This window comes from Lepus europaeus, chromosome 7 (assembly GCF_033115175.1).
Source record: "Lepus europaeus isolate LE1 chromosome 7, mLepTim1.pri, whole genome shotgun sequence".
NCBI lineage: Eukaryota > Metazoa > Chordata > Mammalia > Lagomorpha > Leporidae > Lepus > Lepus europaeus.
The window spans coordinates 62,276,527-62,293,371 of record NC_084833.1 but is presented as its reverse complement, the minus strand read 5'-3'; the positions used below and the strand labels follow the sequence as shown (position 1 = coordinate 62,293,371).

At 62.4% G+C, this 16,845-nt stretch overlaps 1 protein-coding gene across 4 annotated transcripts in view; it reads left to right on the top strand.

Moving 5' to 3' along the window:
* The window catches only part of PDE2A (phosphodiesterase 2A), a 54,873-nt gene that overhangs the window by 15,445 nt on the left and 22,583 nt on the right, over positions 1 to 16,845 (top strand). For 3 of the 4 annotated variants that reach the window (XM_062196662.1, XM_062196665.1, XM_062196663.1), the window contains 2 exons: positions 12,476 to 12,565; positions 15,385 to 15,473. In XM_062196662.1, the coding sequence (XP_062052646.1) occupies positions 12,476 to 12,565; positions 15,385 to 15,473 (179 nt within the window). The remainder of the gene's footprint in view (positions 1 to 12,475; positions 12,566 to 15,384; positions 15,474 to 16,845) is intronic. The other variant, XM_062196664.1, reaches the window with a different exon arrangement.

The following is a 16,845-nucleotide window of genomic DNA, read 5'->3' as shown; positions in this document are numbered from 1 at the left end:
CCACAGCGCCTGCCTCTGTATTTTGTTGTTGTTGTTGTTGAGTTGGAGTTCTAATTCCTTAGCAGAAGTATGATTTGTAAATATTTTCTCCCGTGCCATAGGTTGTTCAGCAGAGATTTTAAAGCAAATCCCGGGTGGAATTTTTTCAAGGCTAGGAGCTCCTGGATTAGGCTGCAGTGTGACCGTGGGCCCGGAGCCAGTGTGGAACTGCATGTGTGGCACCATGTGAGGGGTGTGCAGCGGCCCTGGGGAGCGTGGTGTGCGGCACCAAGGGCGTGGGATGGACCACCATGTGTGGCCTCGTGACACTGATGTGCGATGTGGTGACACCTTGCAGTGTGACAGCATGTCTCTGGGCACATGGGACCTCCGTTGGGGAGGCGACAGTGACCGTGTCCCTGTGTGCCATCCTGGGGTCATGAGTGTGATACAGAGCAGGAGGCTGCCTGAGAGCAGGAGGGGTGAGGCCGTGCTGTGGGTGCCCGGGGTGTACGTGGTCCAGCCGTCAGCCAGAGCGGGGCCCTCCCACATGGGGAGAAGTGGCGCTGGGCCCCGGTGTGAGGGGGACTGGACCAGGAGCTCAGCAGGGTGGTGCTGCCAGGGCCCGTGGTGCGGGACCTGCCCACAGCGGCTCTTCTCAGCTCCAGGCCTCAGTTTCCTTGGTCTCCAGTGGGGCTGTTGGGAGGGTGACGGGAAGCAGCACTTGTACTGGCTGGCCCTTGCTGTGTGCACGCCAGGCCCCTGGGTGAGGGCAGCCCAGCTGGAAGGTGACCACATCCTCTCCTCTCGCACCCACAGCCCTCCTCCCCGACCCTGCTGTCGCTGTCTGCTCCTGTGGTCAGAAACCCGGCCTCCCCATCCCCGCTCTGCCAGCCTCACCTCTAGCCCGGGCTGCTGCTGCCTCGTTCAGTTAAGCAGCTGCAAGAGGCCCTATAATTTGGTCACTCGCCCTGGGAGGGGGTCTGGCCCCAGTGGGGAGGGTCTGCGATCAGGCCCAGTGCCCACGTGCTCATACTCCCTTCAGCGGCACACATGGTCCACGGCTCCATGTCCCCTCTCTTAGCTCCTGTGGCCTGGAAGCAGGAGCCTGGACTTCACTCGGGTCCCCGGGCGGGTCCCCGTTCCTCTCTGGGCCTTGGTGTCCCCTTCAGATCATGGCAGTTGGATGGGGCCTCAGAGCCTGTGGCCAGCCTGGCTCATCTCCGAGTCCCGCCTCTGGTCAGGCCCCATGATGGCTTCAGCAGGGCCTTCTCCTGGGCCACAGGAAAAAGGATGGGAGGGTGGGTCACCTGGCCGGGGCCCAAGGGAGCTGGGCGGTGTGGGTGTCGCCAGAGCGGCACCGGGAGCATGTCCAGCCTGGTCTGGGCCATGCACCTGACGGCTCACCTGCGAGATCCCTGCCTCTGCCAGGCAGGATGCGCCCACAGCGGCAAGTGGCACTGAGACCCCGCCCACCCTCCACGTCACCTCTGCTCAGAGGCCTTGGGTCAGTTCTTTCTAACTTGCACAAAGGCGGCCCCAGTCCCCCACTGAGCCAGCTTAGGCAAGACTGGCTCCGCTCCAGGTTAACCTTCCCAGCAGCTCTGGGGAGAGGGACTGTTTCACAGAGAAGGACACGGAGGCCAGGGAGAATGAGAGGCTTGTCCAGTATGTGTGGGGCGTGATGGGCAGAGGAGGTGGTGAGGGCGCACAGGGAGAAGTAGAGCCCTCAGGCACCGGCACTCTGAGCTACACGCTCACTTGCTCAATTGTAGACAAAACCAGCTAGCTCACTGCACACGCCAGCTCACGCCCACTGTACATACCAGGCTCATGCTCACTGCACACACCAGCTCACACTCACTGCACACACCAGCTCATGCCCACTGCACACACCAGCTTACACCCACTGCACACGCCAGCTCACGCCCACTGCACACACCAGCTCACACTCACTGCACACACCAGCTCACACCCACTGTACATACCAGCCTCACACCCACTGCACACACCAGGCTCACGCCCACTGCACACACCAGCTCACACCCACTGTACATACCAGCCTCACACCCACTGCACACACCAGGCTCATGCCCACTGCACACACCAGCTCACACTCACTGCACACACCAGCTCACGCCCACTGCACACGCCAGCTCACACCCACTGCACACACCAGCTCACGCCCACTGCACACGCCAGCCTCATGCTCACTGCACACACCAGCTCACACTCACTGCACACGCCAGCTCACGCCCACTGCACACACCAGCTCACGCTCACTGCACACGCCAGCTCACGCCCACTGCACACACCAGCTCACGCCCACTGTACATACCAGCCTCACACCCACTGCACACACCAGGCTCATGCCCACTGCACACACCAGCTCACACTCACTGCACACACCAGCTCACGCCCACTGCACACACCAGCTCACACTCACTGCACATGCCAGCCTCACGCTCACTGCACACATCAGCTCACACTCACTGCACACACCAGCCTCATGCTCACTGCACACGCCAGCCTCATGCTCACTGCACACACCAGCTCACACTCACTGCACACACCAGCTCACGCCCACTGCACACACCAGGCTCACACTCACTGCACACACCAGCTCACACTCACTGCACACACCAGCTCACACTGCACACACCAGCTCACGCCCACTGCACACACCAGCTCACACTGCACACACCAGCTCACGCTCACTGCACGCACCAGGCTCATGCCCACTGCACGCACCAGGTTTACACTCACTGTATGTGCCACATTCACGCAGACATTGCTACCCCAAATCACAGCTGCACAGACACAGCTGTGGGAACTGTCCCTCACCCTGTGTGTAACCCCACACAGACACGGACACGGGGCACTCGCGTTTCCATGCCCACACACGACCGCTCCCAGAAGCACATGTGCTTCCATACACACACCCACTCTTCTACTGACCCAAGGGGCACATCCACGGTGGTCACGGGTGGCCCAGGCCACACCATGAGGACGACGAACCGGCAGGCCACACTCGTGCCGAGGTCCTCTGCAGAGCCTGGAGGCTCTGCAAAATGAGCAAAACGGTCCACCGTGATGAGCGCGTCTAGGATTGGGTCATCAGAGAGCCACACAAAGTGAACGGAATTGGCATTTCCAAGATAAAGTTACCTTTGAATTGCATGGAGTGTCTAAGGGCTTTGGGGAGGGGGACAGGGTGCTCTGGGCCCCGCAGGGACTCACAGGCCCAGGAGTGCCCCCAGCACCCCCAGGCTGGCGCCCTGGCTCTCGGGGCAGGAGTGAGCAGGGAGAGCGGGAGCTGCAGACTGGGGGTTTGCTGTCTGGCTTCCTCCGCCCTCCAGAGGCAAACAGCTCTGGAGCCAGCCTGCCTGCCTGGCCTGGGGGTGGGGCAGGAGCCTGCCTCCGCCCCAGAGCCCATGGGTGGGCCTTGTCGAGAGACTGAGTCCCCTGGCCACCTCCCCAGGGGCTGTCCCTCCCCTCTCCTTGCAGGGGCTTCGTGTTCTCTTCTGAAAAATGGAGGCAGGGAGGAGGTGAGTGAGGGGCTTTCCCCTGGAGACCCAACTGGAGAGGTGGAGACCCTCGGCGTCTAGGGTCCAAAGCTGGCCAGGAGACATGGAGGAGGCAGCCAAGGGGCCCAGGCTCAGGGCAGGGCTTGGGCCCCAGAGCTTACGGGAGACACCTGCCCCCCAGCACTCACATCTGCTGGGCCTCCACAGCCCAGCCTCCTGCTTTCTCTGCCAAGGAGGGGGACAGAGGAGGGAGGAGGGGGCAATGAGAGTCAGGGGCCAGGCTGGAGGCTTCTTGGGGGGACTGGATGAAGTTTGGGCCTGGCACAGGAGAGGAGAGAAGATGACACAGGGCAGGAAGTGGGGGCACACAGGATGAAGGGGTGAAGGGAATGGGGCTGGGGTGTTGGGGAGAATCCAGAGCAGGTGCAGCCTGGAGGAGGAGCCCCCTCCCCAACACTGATGTGACCGTGGCTATGGCTCTGAGCTCTGTCCCGGGCACTGCTTTCCTAACATCTCCCAACAGCCAGGGGCTTGGCGCCCACTGGAGGGGGTGAGGTCGAGGAGCCTGGGTAGTCTTGGGAGGGAGGGGTGCGGTCACATTTAGTTTTCCCCAAGGTCCTAAGGTGGCAGGAGAGGCCCCTGTCCTGGGGAGCACAGTGGGTGGGAGCCCAGAGGCAGGGGCATGGCTGAGATGAACCCTGGCTAGATTCCTCACCCCAACCCCCAACAGAGAAGGGCTATTTTTAGAAACAATAACAGTGCTCACACAGTCTGGTAGGGGCAAGGGGGTGGCAGGCAGGAGTCGGCAGAGGGGCACCTGCCTCTGGCTTTGCCCTCATGGGGGGCCCTGGCCAGCCTGCCTCTCCAGTCCCTGTCCCCAGGGCCCGCTGCTGGCTCCCGGCCTGTCCTGCATTCTGAATTGGTCTCTGTTCCCTGCTCGCCTTCTCACTCTCCCATTTTCTTCCTCCCCCCGGGGATTTGCTGAACAGCTGGGCCGGGCCAAGCTTGGAGGATGGAGCCAAATACAGTCATGGGACGAGGCAGCCGGAGGCTGTTGGGGAATCGCACGCACCAGGAAGGGGCGGCCAGAGTGACAGCCCTGGGGAACCCAGCCCACTCTCCGCCGTGGCCCTTCCTCCCTGCCTCTGCCGGCCCACACTGACCTGTGCCAGGCGGTGCCATCAGCTCTGCCTGCTGTTGTGGACACAACGAAGAGACAAGAAACTCAGCCCCTGGCCTGGGCAGGGTGGTAGAGGAGCCCCAGAGACAAACAGTGCTCGGGTGGGAGGTGGCCTAACCTGGTCCTGAGTCCTGGGCTGGGGCATGGGCCTCCGGCCTCCAGGTGAGAACCTGGGCCAAGCCTTCCTGTCTCCTCTGGCCTTTATCTACGTCCAGCAAGCTGGGGATGAAGAACTGGGACCTTGTGGACTCTGGCCCTATGGGTATTCTGCAACTGACCACCCAGGAAGGCTTCCTGGAGGAGGTGACGTCACTCAGGACAGACAGTGCTGTTCTTGGGGAAGAGCTCGCCCCTCCTGATCCGCTGCCCCCAGCCTGGTCTGCACGAGGGGATGGTCTTATAGCACGAGGCATCTCCTAGCCTGCGGAGGGGCTTTGGGAAGGTCGCCAGGCGCTGTCCACCCGAGGCGCCCTCCTCCCTCAGCCTTCCTGTCTCATTCCATCACTGTGCTGTTGGGAGCTGACCTGGTCAGCGAGCACCTCCTGACCCCTGGGATGGGCTGTGTGATGCAGGGGCCCAGAGCTGCACAGGCCACAGGCCCTGCCCACCAAGATCTTGTGGCCTGACAGGCAGCTGGGGCGAGAGCGGCAGAGCAGCCAGGCAGGGCCAGGCCTGGGAGGGCCCCTGGGGCAGGGTCAGATTGGCCTGGAGAGAGAGCAACAAGAACATCTCCCCGAGGGAGGCCGCCATGCACCCATCCACCCATCCATCCACCCATCCGCCCATCCATTCATCCGCCCATCCATTCATCCATTCTTCATTCACTCACGCTCTCATTCACGCCATTTGTTGAGGGGCATCGATTCTGACGCCAGCCTGGCCGGTCGCTCAGCATCCTCCTCTTTGGCTCAGGCCTCTTGGAAGCGCCTGGACTCGCCTCGTGCAGCTGTTGACCCTGGGGAGAGGGGGGAGGCCATGCGAGGGGGCGGGGCTGAGGAAGCTCTGAAGGCCTCGTTTCAGGGCACCGAGCCGCAGCCCTTGCTTGCATGCTCCTGGGGACGGGGAGCTCACCCTCTTTCCTGCGAGACTCTGTGTGTGCATTCTTGCCACCTGCTCCTAGTGATTGCCCCACTGCACCTAACTCTGCTCTCGTGGGCCCCAGGCCAGGAGATGGAGACCGCTGGGGGTGCCGTGGGGTGGCAGTGGCGAGGGGGATGCCGGAGATATGCTTGGGAGGAAGTCTGTGGTGTCAGGAGGTTGTGAGTGACAGGCCTGGGAGCCTTGCTGGTTCCACCATGCCTTGAGGCCCCTGAAGGTGCGGAGCAGGGGGTTGGGAGCAGCTCTGAGCCTGTGCTGCTGCCTTGACCCCGAGTCGGCCTCCCGGGGCCATCTCCCCTCCCCTGCCTGACTCCAGACCCTGGGCGGGGGCTGGGCGTCCCAGCGGATCAGGCCCTCAGAGAACTCTGAGGTTCAGAAAACTCCTGCCTTGTTTTTCCCACGGCGGAGGGGCCCGAGACAATCCGGGGAGCATTCTGGAGGAGGCAAGAGCTAGGGTGGGAGCTGGGACTGGCTTAGACCAGGGGAGGGGCCCAGGAGGGGTGGCCGAGGACACCGGAAGGGCAGCGCGCAGCACGCAGGTCCATGGCCAGGGAGGCGCCGGACCGGGCTCAGGTGTACTCTACAGTGCACGTGTCTCCAGTGTGGCTTGGAGGCTGGAGACGCGGCCCTGTTGGAGTAACAACTGAAGCCGGAGGCTGCGGCGGGCACCGGAGGCAGGGGTGGGCGAGGGGGAAAGAGGAAGGAAAGAGAAGAGGAAGGAGGGCGAAGAGGAAGAGGAAGAGAGGAGGGCGGAGGCCGGGCCCCCGGCAGGCCCTAACCCCAGGGCTGGCCTCCTGAGCTGCCAGCGGCCCCTTCTGCATGCCCTTGTCCCGTGTCCCCTTCCTCGCCCTTCTCCTCTCCTGTGGGGCCCTCCCCAGGAGGCCCCCCCTGGAAAGGGGGTGGCACAGATGTCCTAGCCCGAGCGAGGCCTCGCCGCTGGAAAATGGGGGGGTGCACCTCCGGGCTTGGGGGAGGAGCAGAGACGACAAAAGGCAGTGGGTGCGGCTCAGGGGCAGGTGCTGGAAAGGCAGCTTCTCGGGCCTCACCCCACATTGGCTGACCGTGTGGGACCCCCTGGAGCCCACAGGTGACTCAGGGCACGTGGAGGGGAGGCCGGGGAGCCGCTGACGGCCCCCGTGGCCCCAGGAGCGGCTCAGGGAAGGTGCCGTAGATTCTGAGCAAGCGTAACAGTGGCGCTGCCTCTCTGACCCGCTTCCTCCCTCAGACCAGGCCGCCCAAGGCTCACCACGCCTCTGCCCTTGATTCCAGCGCAGCCTTGCTGAGCGGGGCCTGGGTATGCGAGATGCGAGCACTCCGAAGCAGCAGCGCTCTGAGTATTTAAGGCCTGTGCGAGCAGGTGGCAGGCGTGGGCGCATGGGGAGGGAGCGGGGAGGAGCCACCTTGTCCCTGTCCTGCTTCCTCAGCTCCTGTCTCCGCCAGGCTAGGCGGGCAGTTAGGGCTGTGACAGTCACAGCACAGGCTTGGGGTCTGAGCCCCCAGGAAGCCTCCTCTGGGGGAGTTCTGTGGTCGCCCCGGCAGAGCAGCTGTGCCCGCTGTGCCAGGCACGTGCCCGGCACAGAGATGGACAAGTTCCCCCTTGCTGTTGTGTTCCTGTTCTCTGGGAAGATGACAGAGCCTGTGCCTTGCCCACCAGAGCAGGAGGCTCCCACGAGGCGGGGGTGGCAGCTGCCCTCCACCCTCGGTTCCCCTGCCCTGGCTGCTTTCCTGGACCCTCCCCCCCGCCGGTTCTGTGGGTGTCCATTTTGGGTCAGGTGCTTTCTCCTTGAGGTCTCGAGCCGACTCAGCGGAGGCCTGGGGGAGGGGAGGGCAGGAGAGACCCGGGCAGAGTGGGATGGAGAGGAGATGGCAGCACGAGGCAGGCATGGAAAGGGGGGCTCCAAGGTCTGGGGGTCACCAAAAAAGGCCAGAAGGAGAAGAAGGCCGCGCGGGGACCTGGCCCACACAGACGTCGACACCATGTGAGTCGGGAGTACTGGGCACTCGAGTTTGAGGTTGTTCCCTTCCTGTCGGCCAGTGTTTGGGGCATGGCGTGGGGTCCAGGCCATGGGCTGGGGAGAACAGTAGGAGGCTTGGAGAGGTGGTGGGGAGGCAGAGAGCAGCCGGTGACAGCGACCCCATGCCTCAAAGGGGCAGCTGTCGCCGTGCTAGCGGCTGCGGGGGGATGAGGCCAAAGCCCTTGGGCTCGCGTGGTCTTGGACCCGAAGGCAGGAGACGTAATGGAGCAGACTCTCTCCCTGCCCCAGATGGGAGCAGAAGCTGATGCAGCCCCAGGCTGGGCCCTGACCTGGCTTCAGAGCAGCCCAGAGTCTGTTCTCGGTACCTGGGCTGAGAGACTCGTGTCTGGAAGTGGCGCTGGCTGTGGCGCTGGCGGCCCCCACCTCAGACCACAGAGGTGCACGTAGGGAGCTGGGGGGAGCAGGAAGTCTCAACCAATCCACCCACCTACCATCTACCATCCATCCAAATACCATCCATTCATCTACCCATCCACCATCTACCACCCACCCACCATCTACCATCCATCCAAATACCATCCACTCATCTACCCATCCACCATCTACCACCCACCCACCATCTACCATCCATCCAAATACCATCCACTCATCTACCCATCCACCCTCCATCTACCCATCTACTATCTACCACCCATCCAACTACCATCCACCCACCATCTACCCACCCACCATCTACCACCTTCCCACTACCCACCCACACACCATCTACCACCCATCCAAATACCATCCACTCATCTACCCATCCACCCACCATCTACCCACCTACTATCTACCACCCATCCAACTACCAGCCACCCACCCACCCACCATCGACCATCCGTCCAACTACCATCTACCCATTCACCCACCATCTACCATCTACCCACTATCTATCCATCCACCCACTACCCACCTACCATCCACCCATCCACCCATCATCCACCCATCCACCCACCATCTACTCACTTATTCATCCATCCACCTGCCCATATGTCCATGCACCGTCTATCCACTGAACGAAGCCACGAAGCCCTGGCTCTCTCTGCTGCAGAGCTGGAGGGACCCATTTTGCCAGTGAGGAAACTGAGAAGAGGAAAGGGGCCTGCCGCAGGCCACGCAGAGCCTCTGAAGTCAGTCAGAGCAGGACTGGAACTCACCGCTGTCTACACACCACGGGTTCTCCCCTGGGCTTGGGGAAATTCCCCAGTTGTTGTGCTGATTTTTATAATGATGTTTGTTCAAAGAAGCTTTGAGGGCAGGAAATGTGAGCTCCTGGGCTGCTGGGCTGTGTGTGTGCACACCTAAGTGTGTGCAGGTTTATGGCTGCGTCTGTGTGTGCACACGGATACAGGCAGAGCGGTGCGTGTGGCAATGTGCTCCTGCCTATCTGGGTGGCCTGGTTCCTCTTCCTTTTTTTAAGGTTTATTTTTTATTTATTTGAAAAGCAGAGTTGCAGAGAGAGAGAGAGGGAGACCCCACCCCCACATACACACACACGGAGTCATCTTCCATCTATTGGTTCACTTCCCAAATGACTGCAACAGCCAGGGATGGGCTGGGCAGAATCCTGGAGTCAGGAGCCTCATCTGGGTCTCCCACTTGGGTGCAGGGACCCAAGCAGTTGGGCCATCTTCCATTGCTTTCCCAGGCACATTAGCAGGCAGCTGGATCAGAAGTGGAGCATCTGGGTCTCGAACCCACGCCCATATGGGATGCAAGTGTCACAGGCAGTGGCTTTACCACTATTGGTCACAGTGCTGGCCCCTTCCTTTTAAGAGTCCAGGGGTTCTGGACCTGTCTTGAGCTCGGCCCTCCAGCTCAGGGCTTGCCCCATTACCGGTTCGCAGCAGCTCTCCCTCCCCAACCCCAATTCCCTCCTCCCTCCACTGAGGTGCCCAGGCTTCCCGGCTTTGGTCTCTGAGTGATCGCCTTCCCTGAGCTGGTGTGGTGCAGGCGAGGGCTCTCTGGGCGATGGAGAAGACTCGTGGAGGAGGTGGCACTGGAGTAGCCTTGAAGACCCTTTGCCCACGGCGGTTCCTGCTCCCACCACTCCTGACTCCTGGAGCAGACTGGACAGAGGGTGCGGGGCAGAGGGCCTCGGGCTGTGTCAGCCACATCCATGGCCAAGGCAGCGGCGCCCCCTCCCTGCAGCTGCCCTGACTCTCCCCGAGTTTCCTTTCCACTCCCCCCACTGCCGCTATCGTGCCCTGGGTCTGGAAAGTCACAGAAATCGGCTCAGCCCGGACAAGGGCAGACAGGCGCCCACCAATTCCAGCAAAGGACACACCAGGGCATCCCCCAATGGAAGCAAAGGGCAGGCTGAGGAACCCACCAATCGGAGCAAAGGACACGCTGCTCTCCCTAAGCCCCCTAGGGCGCCAGCCAGGGGTCTGGGCGATGCTGGTGTGGAGCAGAGCCAGGCCGGGGCTGGAGAGCCAGTCTTGCGGAAGGACCTCGCTGCGCCCTGACCAGCAGGATGTGGGTTCTCTCCGAGCCTCAGTCGCCTCATCTGTCAAATGGGGACACTTAGCTGTCTGGAGCCCGTGGCCTGTGTGGTGTCTCCCTCCACATCGCCTCGGCCCCTCCTCCCCGCTTCTCACAGCACACATGTGTCCTGTGTCCGATGCCTCTGAGGGCGAGGCATACCTCCAGGCAGGCGACCCCCCACCCAGCCCACACCAGCGCTCCTGCCCTTGGAGCCCCAGCCCCGTGACTGGGGTCTGGCAGATTTTGTTTTGCGGTGACTCAAGCCATTGGCTCCTCCTCCCCTCTCTGGTCTTCAGACTTGCCCTTGAAGGACCGCAGTGCATGCTGGGTGTATGGTTGGGACTGGAGCCCTTGCCTTGTGAGCCGGTGGGGAAGTGGCTGTTTGGGTGAGGACCTGTGTGTGGGCGTGCAGGCAGGTGCACCCGGAGGTCGTCTGAAGGCCCGTAAGGTTGCCCAAGAGGATATGGGGAGCTCCTATGGCTGGGTTGGCGCCCTGGGTGTGCGAACAGGAGGAGGCGTGCCTGAGGGTCCAAGGACAAGAGACCCACTCTGGTGGTGGAATTGTTTGGAATCAGCAGCTTGTGATGTGCGAGGGCACATTTCCCTCCGTGACTGAGATGGGTCTCCATCCTTGAGCAGTGGGAGGGATCTGGGGGAGGCTGGGGGTGAGAAAAGCAGTCCTGAGTGGGCCGTGGGGAGCAAGCCCCCGCTGCGCCCTCCTCCTGGCCGGGCAGGCAGCTGCGGCTGAGCAGCACCCAGAGTAGGGTTTCTGAAGCTCCATTCAGAGCCCAGGGCACTGCTCCCCTCTGCAGCCTCGCTGATGGGTGGGCGTTCAGCCCTTGCTCGCACACCCGCAGGGATGGAGAACTCGGGTCCTCCCTCTCTCTGGTGGCCCTGCTTGGAGGAAGGTCCTTTATTCCACCAGACCAAGGCCAGCCTCCGTGGAGTCCCAGGGCCCCAGGCTGTCCGAGGGACCCCCGAGTTCAGTGGCTCCCTCGGGAGGGGCTGAGTGATGGGAGTCAGAGACTGACAAGCCGGGTCCTGCTCTGCTTTGTGGGCCTCCTGGGCGGTCCAGCCCCCAGCATTTTAATATTTTGCCAGCCACGCTTACACCGTGTGCTCATGCTGAGCTTGCGTTGTGCTAAGACCCTAGCGCTCGTATCATCTTCCCACGAATGGGAGCCGAGCCCTGTCTCCTTCATCCCACACTGCGCTGCTTTGGTTCTTGAACTCAGCTCCAGCCACCCGCAGGGACGACATCAGAAAGGGCTTCCAAGGACGGGGGCGAGGGCCCCGCTGAGCGGCTGGCGTGAGTCACGATCCTGCCTTGGCCCTGCACCCCCTGTTCCGTTACCTTTCTCTTTGATCCCCGCGGCTCCGGCCAAGTTAATAGAGCGCGGAGCGGGGACCTTGGTTGTCTCCATTCCGGCTGCGCAAGGACGCGGCCTATTCCCGGAGCGAGAAGGCCAGGAGGCAGTCAAGGCCGACTTCTCCTGCAGCTCCTGTGGGGGCCAGGGCGGCCCATCTGTGCTCGTCCCGCCTCACGGTTCCTGCGCCTTTGGGCTCGGTTGCTGCCCTCAGCCCGGCCCCTCAGGGGGCTGCAGGATGAGGCTGGGGGAGACCCTCCTCCCCCTGGGGAGGGTGACATCAGCTGCGCCCAGGTGCATTCCCATGGTTTAGCGCTCAGTTGTTTGTCTTCGTGTCAGCCTGTAGGGGGCGGTAGCCCCAGTTGTCACAGTTTGCAGAGAGAAGACTTGAGTGGGGTTCCGGGACTCAGCCAAGACCCACACTGCCAGCACCGTGGAGCTAGGATTTGAACTTGGGGCTTCGTTTGCTTGTGGAGTTGTGTTTTAATCTGGAAGCTTGTATTCCCTCTACTATGCTAGAGTCGGCCTCGGCTAGAGGACGAGACACCTGGGGTGTAGCCCAGGCTGCGTGACTCCCGTGAGGTCTCTGTGAAGTCCCCGGCCCTTCTCCAAGCCTCAGTTTCCCCCTCTCTAGGTGAGAGGACTTGCGCATTCTTTGGCCTGAAGAAGGTTGGATTCTGAGATCCCAGGACCCTGAGCTGGGATTCAGGCGTCCGAGGCGCAGGCTCTGGCCCAAGCCAGGTGTTTGTGCTGAAGCCTGCTACACACACAGGGCTGCCTGCCGGCCTGGCCAAGGCCTCACCGCCCCCTCCTCTCTTCCAGGACGCTCTGCTGAGCCTGGGCTCTGTCATCGACCTCGCCGGTCTGCAGCATGCCATCAAGGAGGCCCTGTCCGCCGTGCTCCCCAGAGTGGTAGGTGCCCACCCTTGCCCCAGACCCCCACCCCTCCCTGATGCCTTCGCACAGCTCTGTGCCCTGCGTCACATAGGATCAAGGAGCAGGGACGAGGCAGGCTCCCCTGCCTGGAGGACTCTCTCAGGGAAGGGAAGGAGGAGTCTGGAAGAGCAGTCTCGGAGGGCTTTCTGGAAGAGGAAGGCCTAGGTTAAGACCACAGCATGAACTCGCATGGGAATCCTGCCGTGTCTGAGCCAGAAGGGGCTTAGACGTTCACTGGGAAAATCCCATCTCGGATCATGGAAGGGATTCCCCTGGGCCCTAGGCTAACAGTCAACTCGTGGCAGAGTCAGGTACAAGTGGGATCTGTGCAGCAGGAAAGATTGAGGCTAGATGTGAGGAAGGACTTTCTGATGCCAGGTCTGGGAGGTGCTGGAGCAGAGCTCAGCCTGGACAACTGGACGTGCACTGAGCTAAAGTGACCTGCGTGGAGACGCGATCTCCAGCAACCTGTAGAGTCTTCTCTGCCCCATTCGATGGGATGGCAGAATTGGGGCAGAAGGAGGGTGGTGGCCGTGGTCTCCAGGGGCCTCCGGGCTCACCTCGCCCCCTCTGTCTGTCCCAGGTCACTCTCCAACCTGCTTCGAGGGCCACCACTCATCCCTTAAGCAGGAGGGGCAAAAACCAGCCCTCAGGACCCAAGTTAGCACCAGAGCGAGAGGGAGGCAGGGGCTTCTGAGCCCAGGGAAAGGGCTCTGATCCAGCCTACAGGACATGGAAGGCTTCCTGGAGGAGGTGATGCCCAAACTCAGTCCAGATGGCCTTGAATGCCCTCTCCCACACTCTGAGCAGCAACCCAAGGCAGCCTGTGCTCCAGGGAACTCGGCCAGCTCAGAATGCGCCCTTCCCACCCTGCCGGGGCTCATTGTCCCTGAATCAACTTGATGGATGAACCACCGGAGGCCCAGAGAGGGAGGACCTCCTTCCCAAGGTCACACAGCACGACAGGGACAAACGGGACTTGGCACCTCAGCACCCCTATTTCCTCTGCGCAGCTCTGCCTTCCCAGACCTCCGAGAAGTTCAGAGCCAGGAGGCGGGCTAATGACGGAGCTTTATTGAGCGTGAAATTGGTAGGAAGTGGGGGGTGTGTTGGCTCCCAAAAATAAACCCTCTGGGAGAGAGATGAGGCAGGGGCAACATCTGGTGGGGGTGGGATGGGGACGGGGGAGGGGAGCCCATCTCCCCAGCAACCTTTGCTGCTGGCTGTGCCAGCACAGATACCCTCTGTCGGGTCCCCTGGAGCTCCCGAGCTGGGCAGCGGCGACAGCTGTGGCTCCCAGACGGTGGGAAGGTCTCCCCTGGCCCACTCAAGAGGCCTGCAGTGAGCGGGGAAAGCCCTGATTTGGGGCTGCCCTGGCTGGGACTGCGTGGGAGGCGGGGGTCAGCCTCGGAGCAGAGGGAGCCGAGCGGTCGCTACGCCCCAGGAGGGCGGGAGGCGGCGGGGAGCGATGGCACCTGGCTTCCTTTCTCATCAGCGCCCATTGTGGCGGCAGATGCTGCTGCTGTGCCTCCTCTCCCGTAGGCGCCGCTAATTTTAACCCAGAGGCCTGGGGGCGGGGCGTCCGGAAGTGCGGGGAGGCTCTGCCCCTCCCCCCACCCCCTCGGATTTTCCCACCCCTCTCTCTGCCAAGCAGGGTTCGCAGTGACCCAGTGAGCTCTTAACCTCCTTGGGCCAAATCCATCCCCAGGCCCCTTGCAGGCCACTGGGCTGCGGGGTTGGCTAGAATGACAAGGAGGGAGCAGGGCTGCAGGCCTGCCCGGGGTCGCCCCCTCAGGCATAGCACTGCACACTCACTGAGGGTGGGCCTTCAAGGTCTCTCTCTGTGTCACCTCCTCCAGTAGCCCTCCCTGATGCCCTCAGCAGAGGGGAGAGGCCCCCACCCCCACCCCAGACCAGGCTGGGCGATGCTGCCTGCACCTTGCCCGGCATCCCCTGGGGTCGCCAGTGCTGCTGGGAGGGAATGTGGGGTTTGCATCGGTCAGCTGCCGCTGCCTCCACGGAGGCCCCGAGCTGCTGTGGGCCCTTGGGGAGAGCGCGAGTCTTGAGAAGTTTCCAGCAAGAGCTTTGACCTCACTCTGGAGAGGGGTCTTTCCAGAACACAGACCTGCTCCTGTCTGTCCTAACTCCGCCCCGGCTCTGCCTAGAAGGCCCTTCCGGCTCAGCCCTGCTGCCCCCAGGCCCAGCCCCTGTGCCCCTTCCCACTACTGTCTGTTCCAGAAAGTGCAGTGCTCCTGACGCCCGTGAACCTGCCCGCACACCTGCTGTGTGGCCCAGGATCCAGTTCCATTCGCCAACCACTCACTGAGTGTCTAGTTCCCATTTGGTTATAGCTTAGAGGTCACTTCCTCCAGGAAGCCCTCCTTGACCCTCACCAAGGACAGATGCAATGGCCTGCTCTGTGCTCTTGTCGCTGGTCTGTGCTTCCTGGGCAGCTGTGGCTGTGCCCTGGTGTGACCCGGAGTAGGTGTCCCTTACTGGTTGCTGACTGCCTGAGACTGGGATCAGGCAAGAAACACCCCAGGCTGGGGGGTGATTTGTGTGCACCCCCAGCCTTTCAAGTGCTATTCCCAGCACCGTGGCTTTGAGCCTGCCTGCCCAGAACCCCGTCCAGTTCACAGGGGGGTTTGGCCAGCGCAGCTGGCGAGTACAGACAGACATGCCAGCAGCCGGAAGGCAGCCCAACCCCCACCCCCCAGGCTCTGGCTGGGACCCGGCTGTCCAGACCCTGTGTATGGGGCCCGTCTGCAGGGGCTCACGAGTGCCTCTTGTCCTAGGAGACCGTCTACACCTACCTGCTGGATGAGGAGTCCCGGCTGGTGTGTGAGGACCCCTGGCACGAGCTGCCCCAGGAGGGGAAAGTCCGGTGAGCTGTCCTCTGCACCCCAGTGCCCTCTTGCCAGGGGCTGCTCCTTGGCCAGCTTGGCCACAGAGAAGGGGCGAGGAAGGTCTTGTCCTGTGCTGGGGAGTGGGTGGGTGCAGGCTGCCTCCATGTCTGTGCCCCACCCCTGAGAGCAGAGTCCCAGAGCGCTGGCACTCCCGCGTCTGGCAGTCCCAGGCCTGGCACACTTTGGGGCTCCCTGGGGGGCCCAGCTTGGAATCAGGGATCGCAGTAGCTGAGGCTGGCCCCCACCTCTCCCGGGCTGTCTGCGGATGCGTTGCTCACCCGCCTGGGAGCCTACGTGGCCTCTGCGGCCTTCCCCGTGGGGGTGGTTGGATGCTCTCTGATGGCATGGTGGGGTGCCTTCCACTTCCTGTTCTGCCGCGGGGCTCCCTGGGGGGAGGTGGTGGAGGGGGGGCGACCATCCCCTCGCATCTCCGGCCAGCTCCCCTGGAACGAGATCAGTGACAACAGTGTACCACTGCCCCTCCCTGGCTGCCGTGTCCCACTTGTGAGACGCGACAGGGGGCTGCCAGGTCTCCCGGAATAAAAAAAAAATGCTGTCAAGTCTCCTGTTGGAGGGAACGGCCTGCAGGTTTGGGCTGCCCCTTCTTTGTTCTTTTATTTTCTTCTTGTTTGAGAGAGAGAGAGGAGAGAGAGGAGAGAGAGAGAGAGAGAGAGAGAGAGAGAGATTGAGATTCTATCCGTCTACTGGTTCACTCCCCAAATGCCAGGCCAAAGCCAGGAGCCCAGTACTGAACCTGGGACCTTAGCACTTGAGCCACCACCTGCCGGCCCAGGGTGCGCGTTAGCAGTAGGCTCCACTGTACTGGAGGCGGGCGCTCCCATATGGGCTGTGGGCGTCCCAAGCTGTGTAGCTGCTGAGCCAGTCCACTGCTCTGGGCTGCACTGGGTGGCTGGGCCGGTGCGCCCCTGGGTAGCCTGCTGCGTGGCAGGGTGGGTGGGTGCCTGCGATTCAGGCTCCTTGGAGGGGGCTTTGCCCTCTGCGGCGGCAGCCGCTCAGCATCCGCCCCTCAACCACTTCAAACCCTGCAGAACCTTCGGAAAAGGCACACAACACAGAAGCAATTAAAAGTGTATGTTCAGACACAGTTAGCCCAATGCTTGGTGGAGCCTGCTGGGAGCCCGGGGGTAGTGACAGAGAAGGCCGGGGCGGGCGAGAGGGGTGCGGGCAGTGTGGGCACGCGGGACACAGAGCTGGCCAGGAGTTCGGGCGGCTGCGGGTTTGGGCCGAAGCTTCAGGCCCGGCGCCTTCTTCTGCAGTCTGTGCCCCACCTGCCCAGCCTGGGTCAGGTAGGGAGCTCACACGTGCTGTCAGAGGTGGCTGGGCCCTACC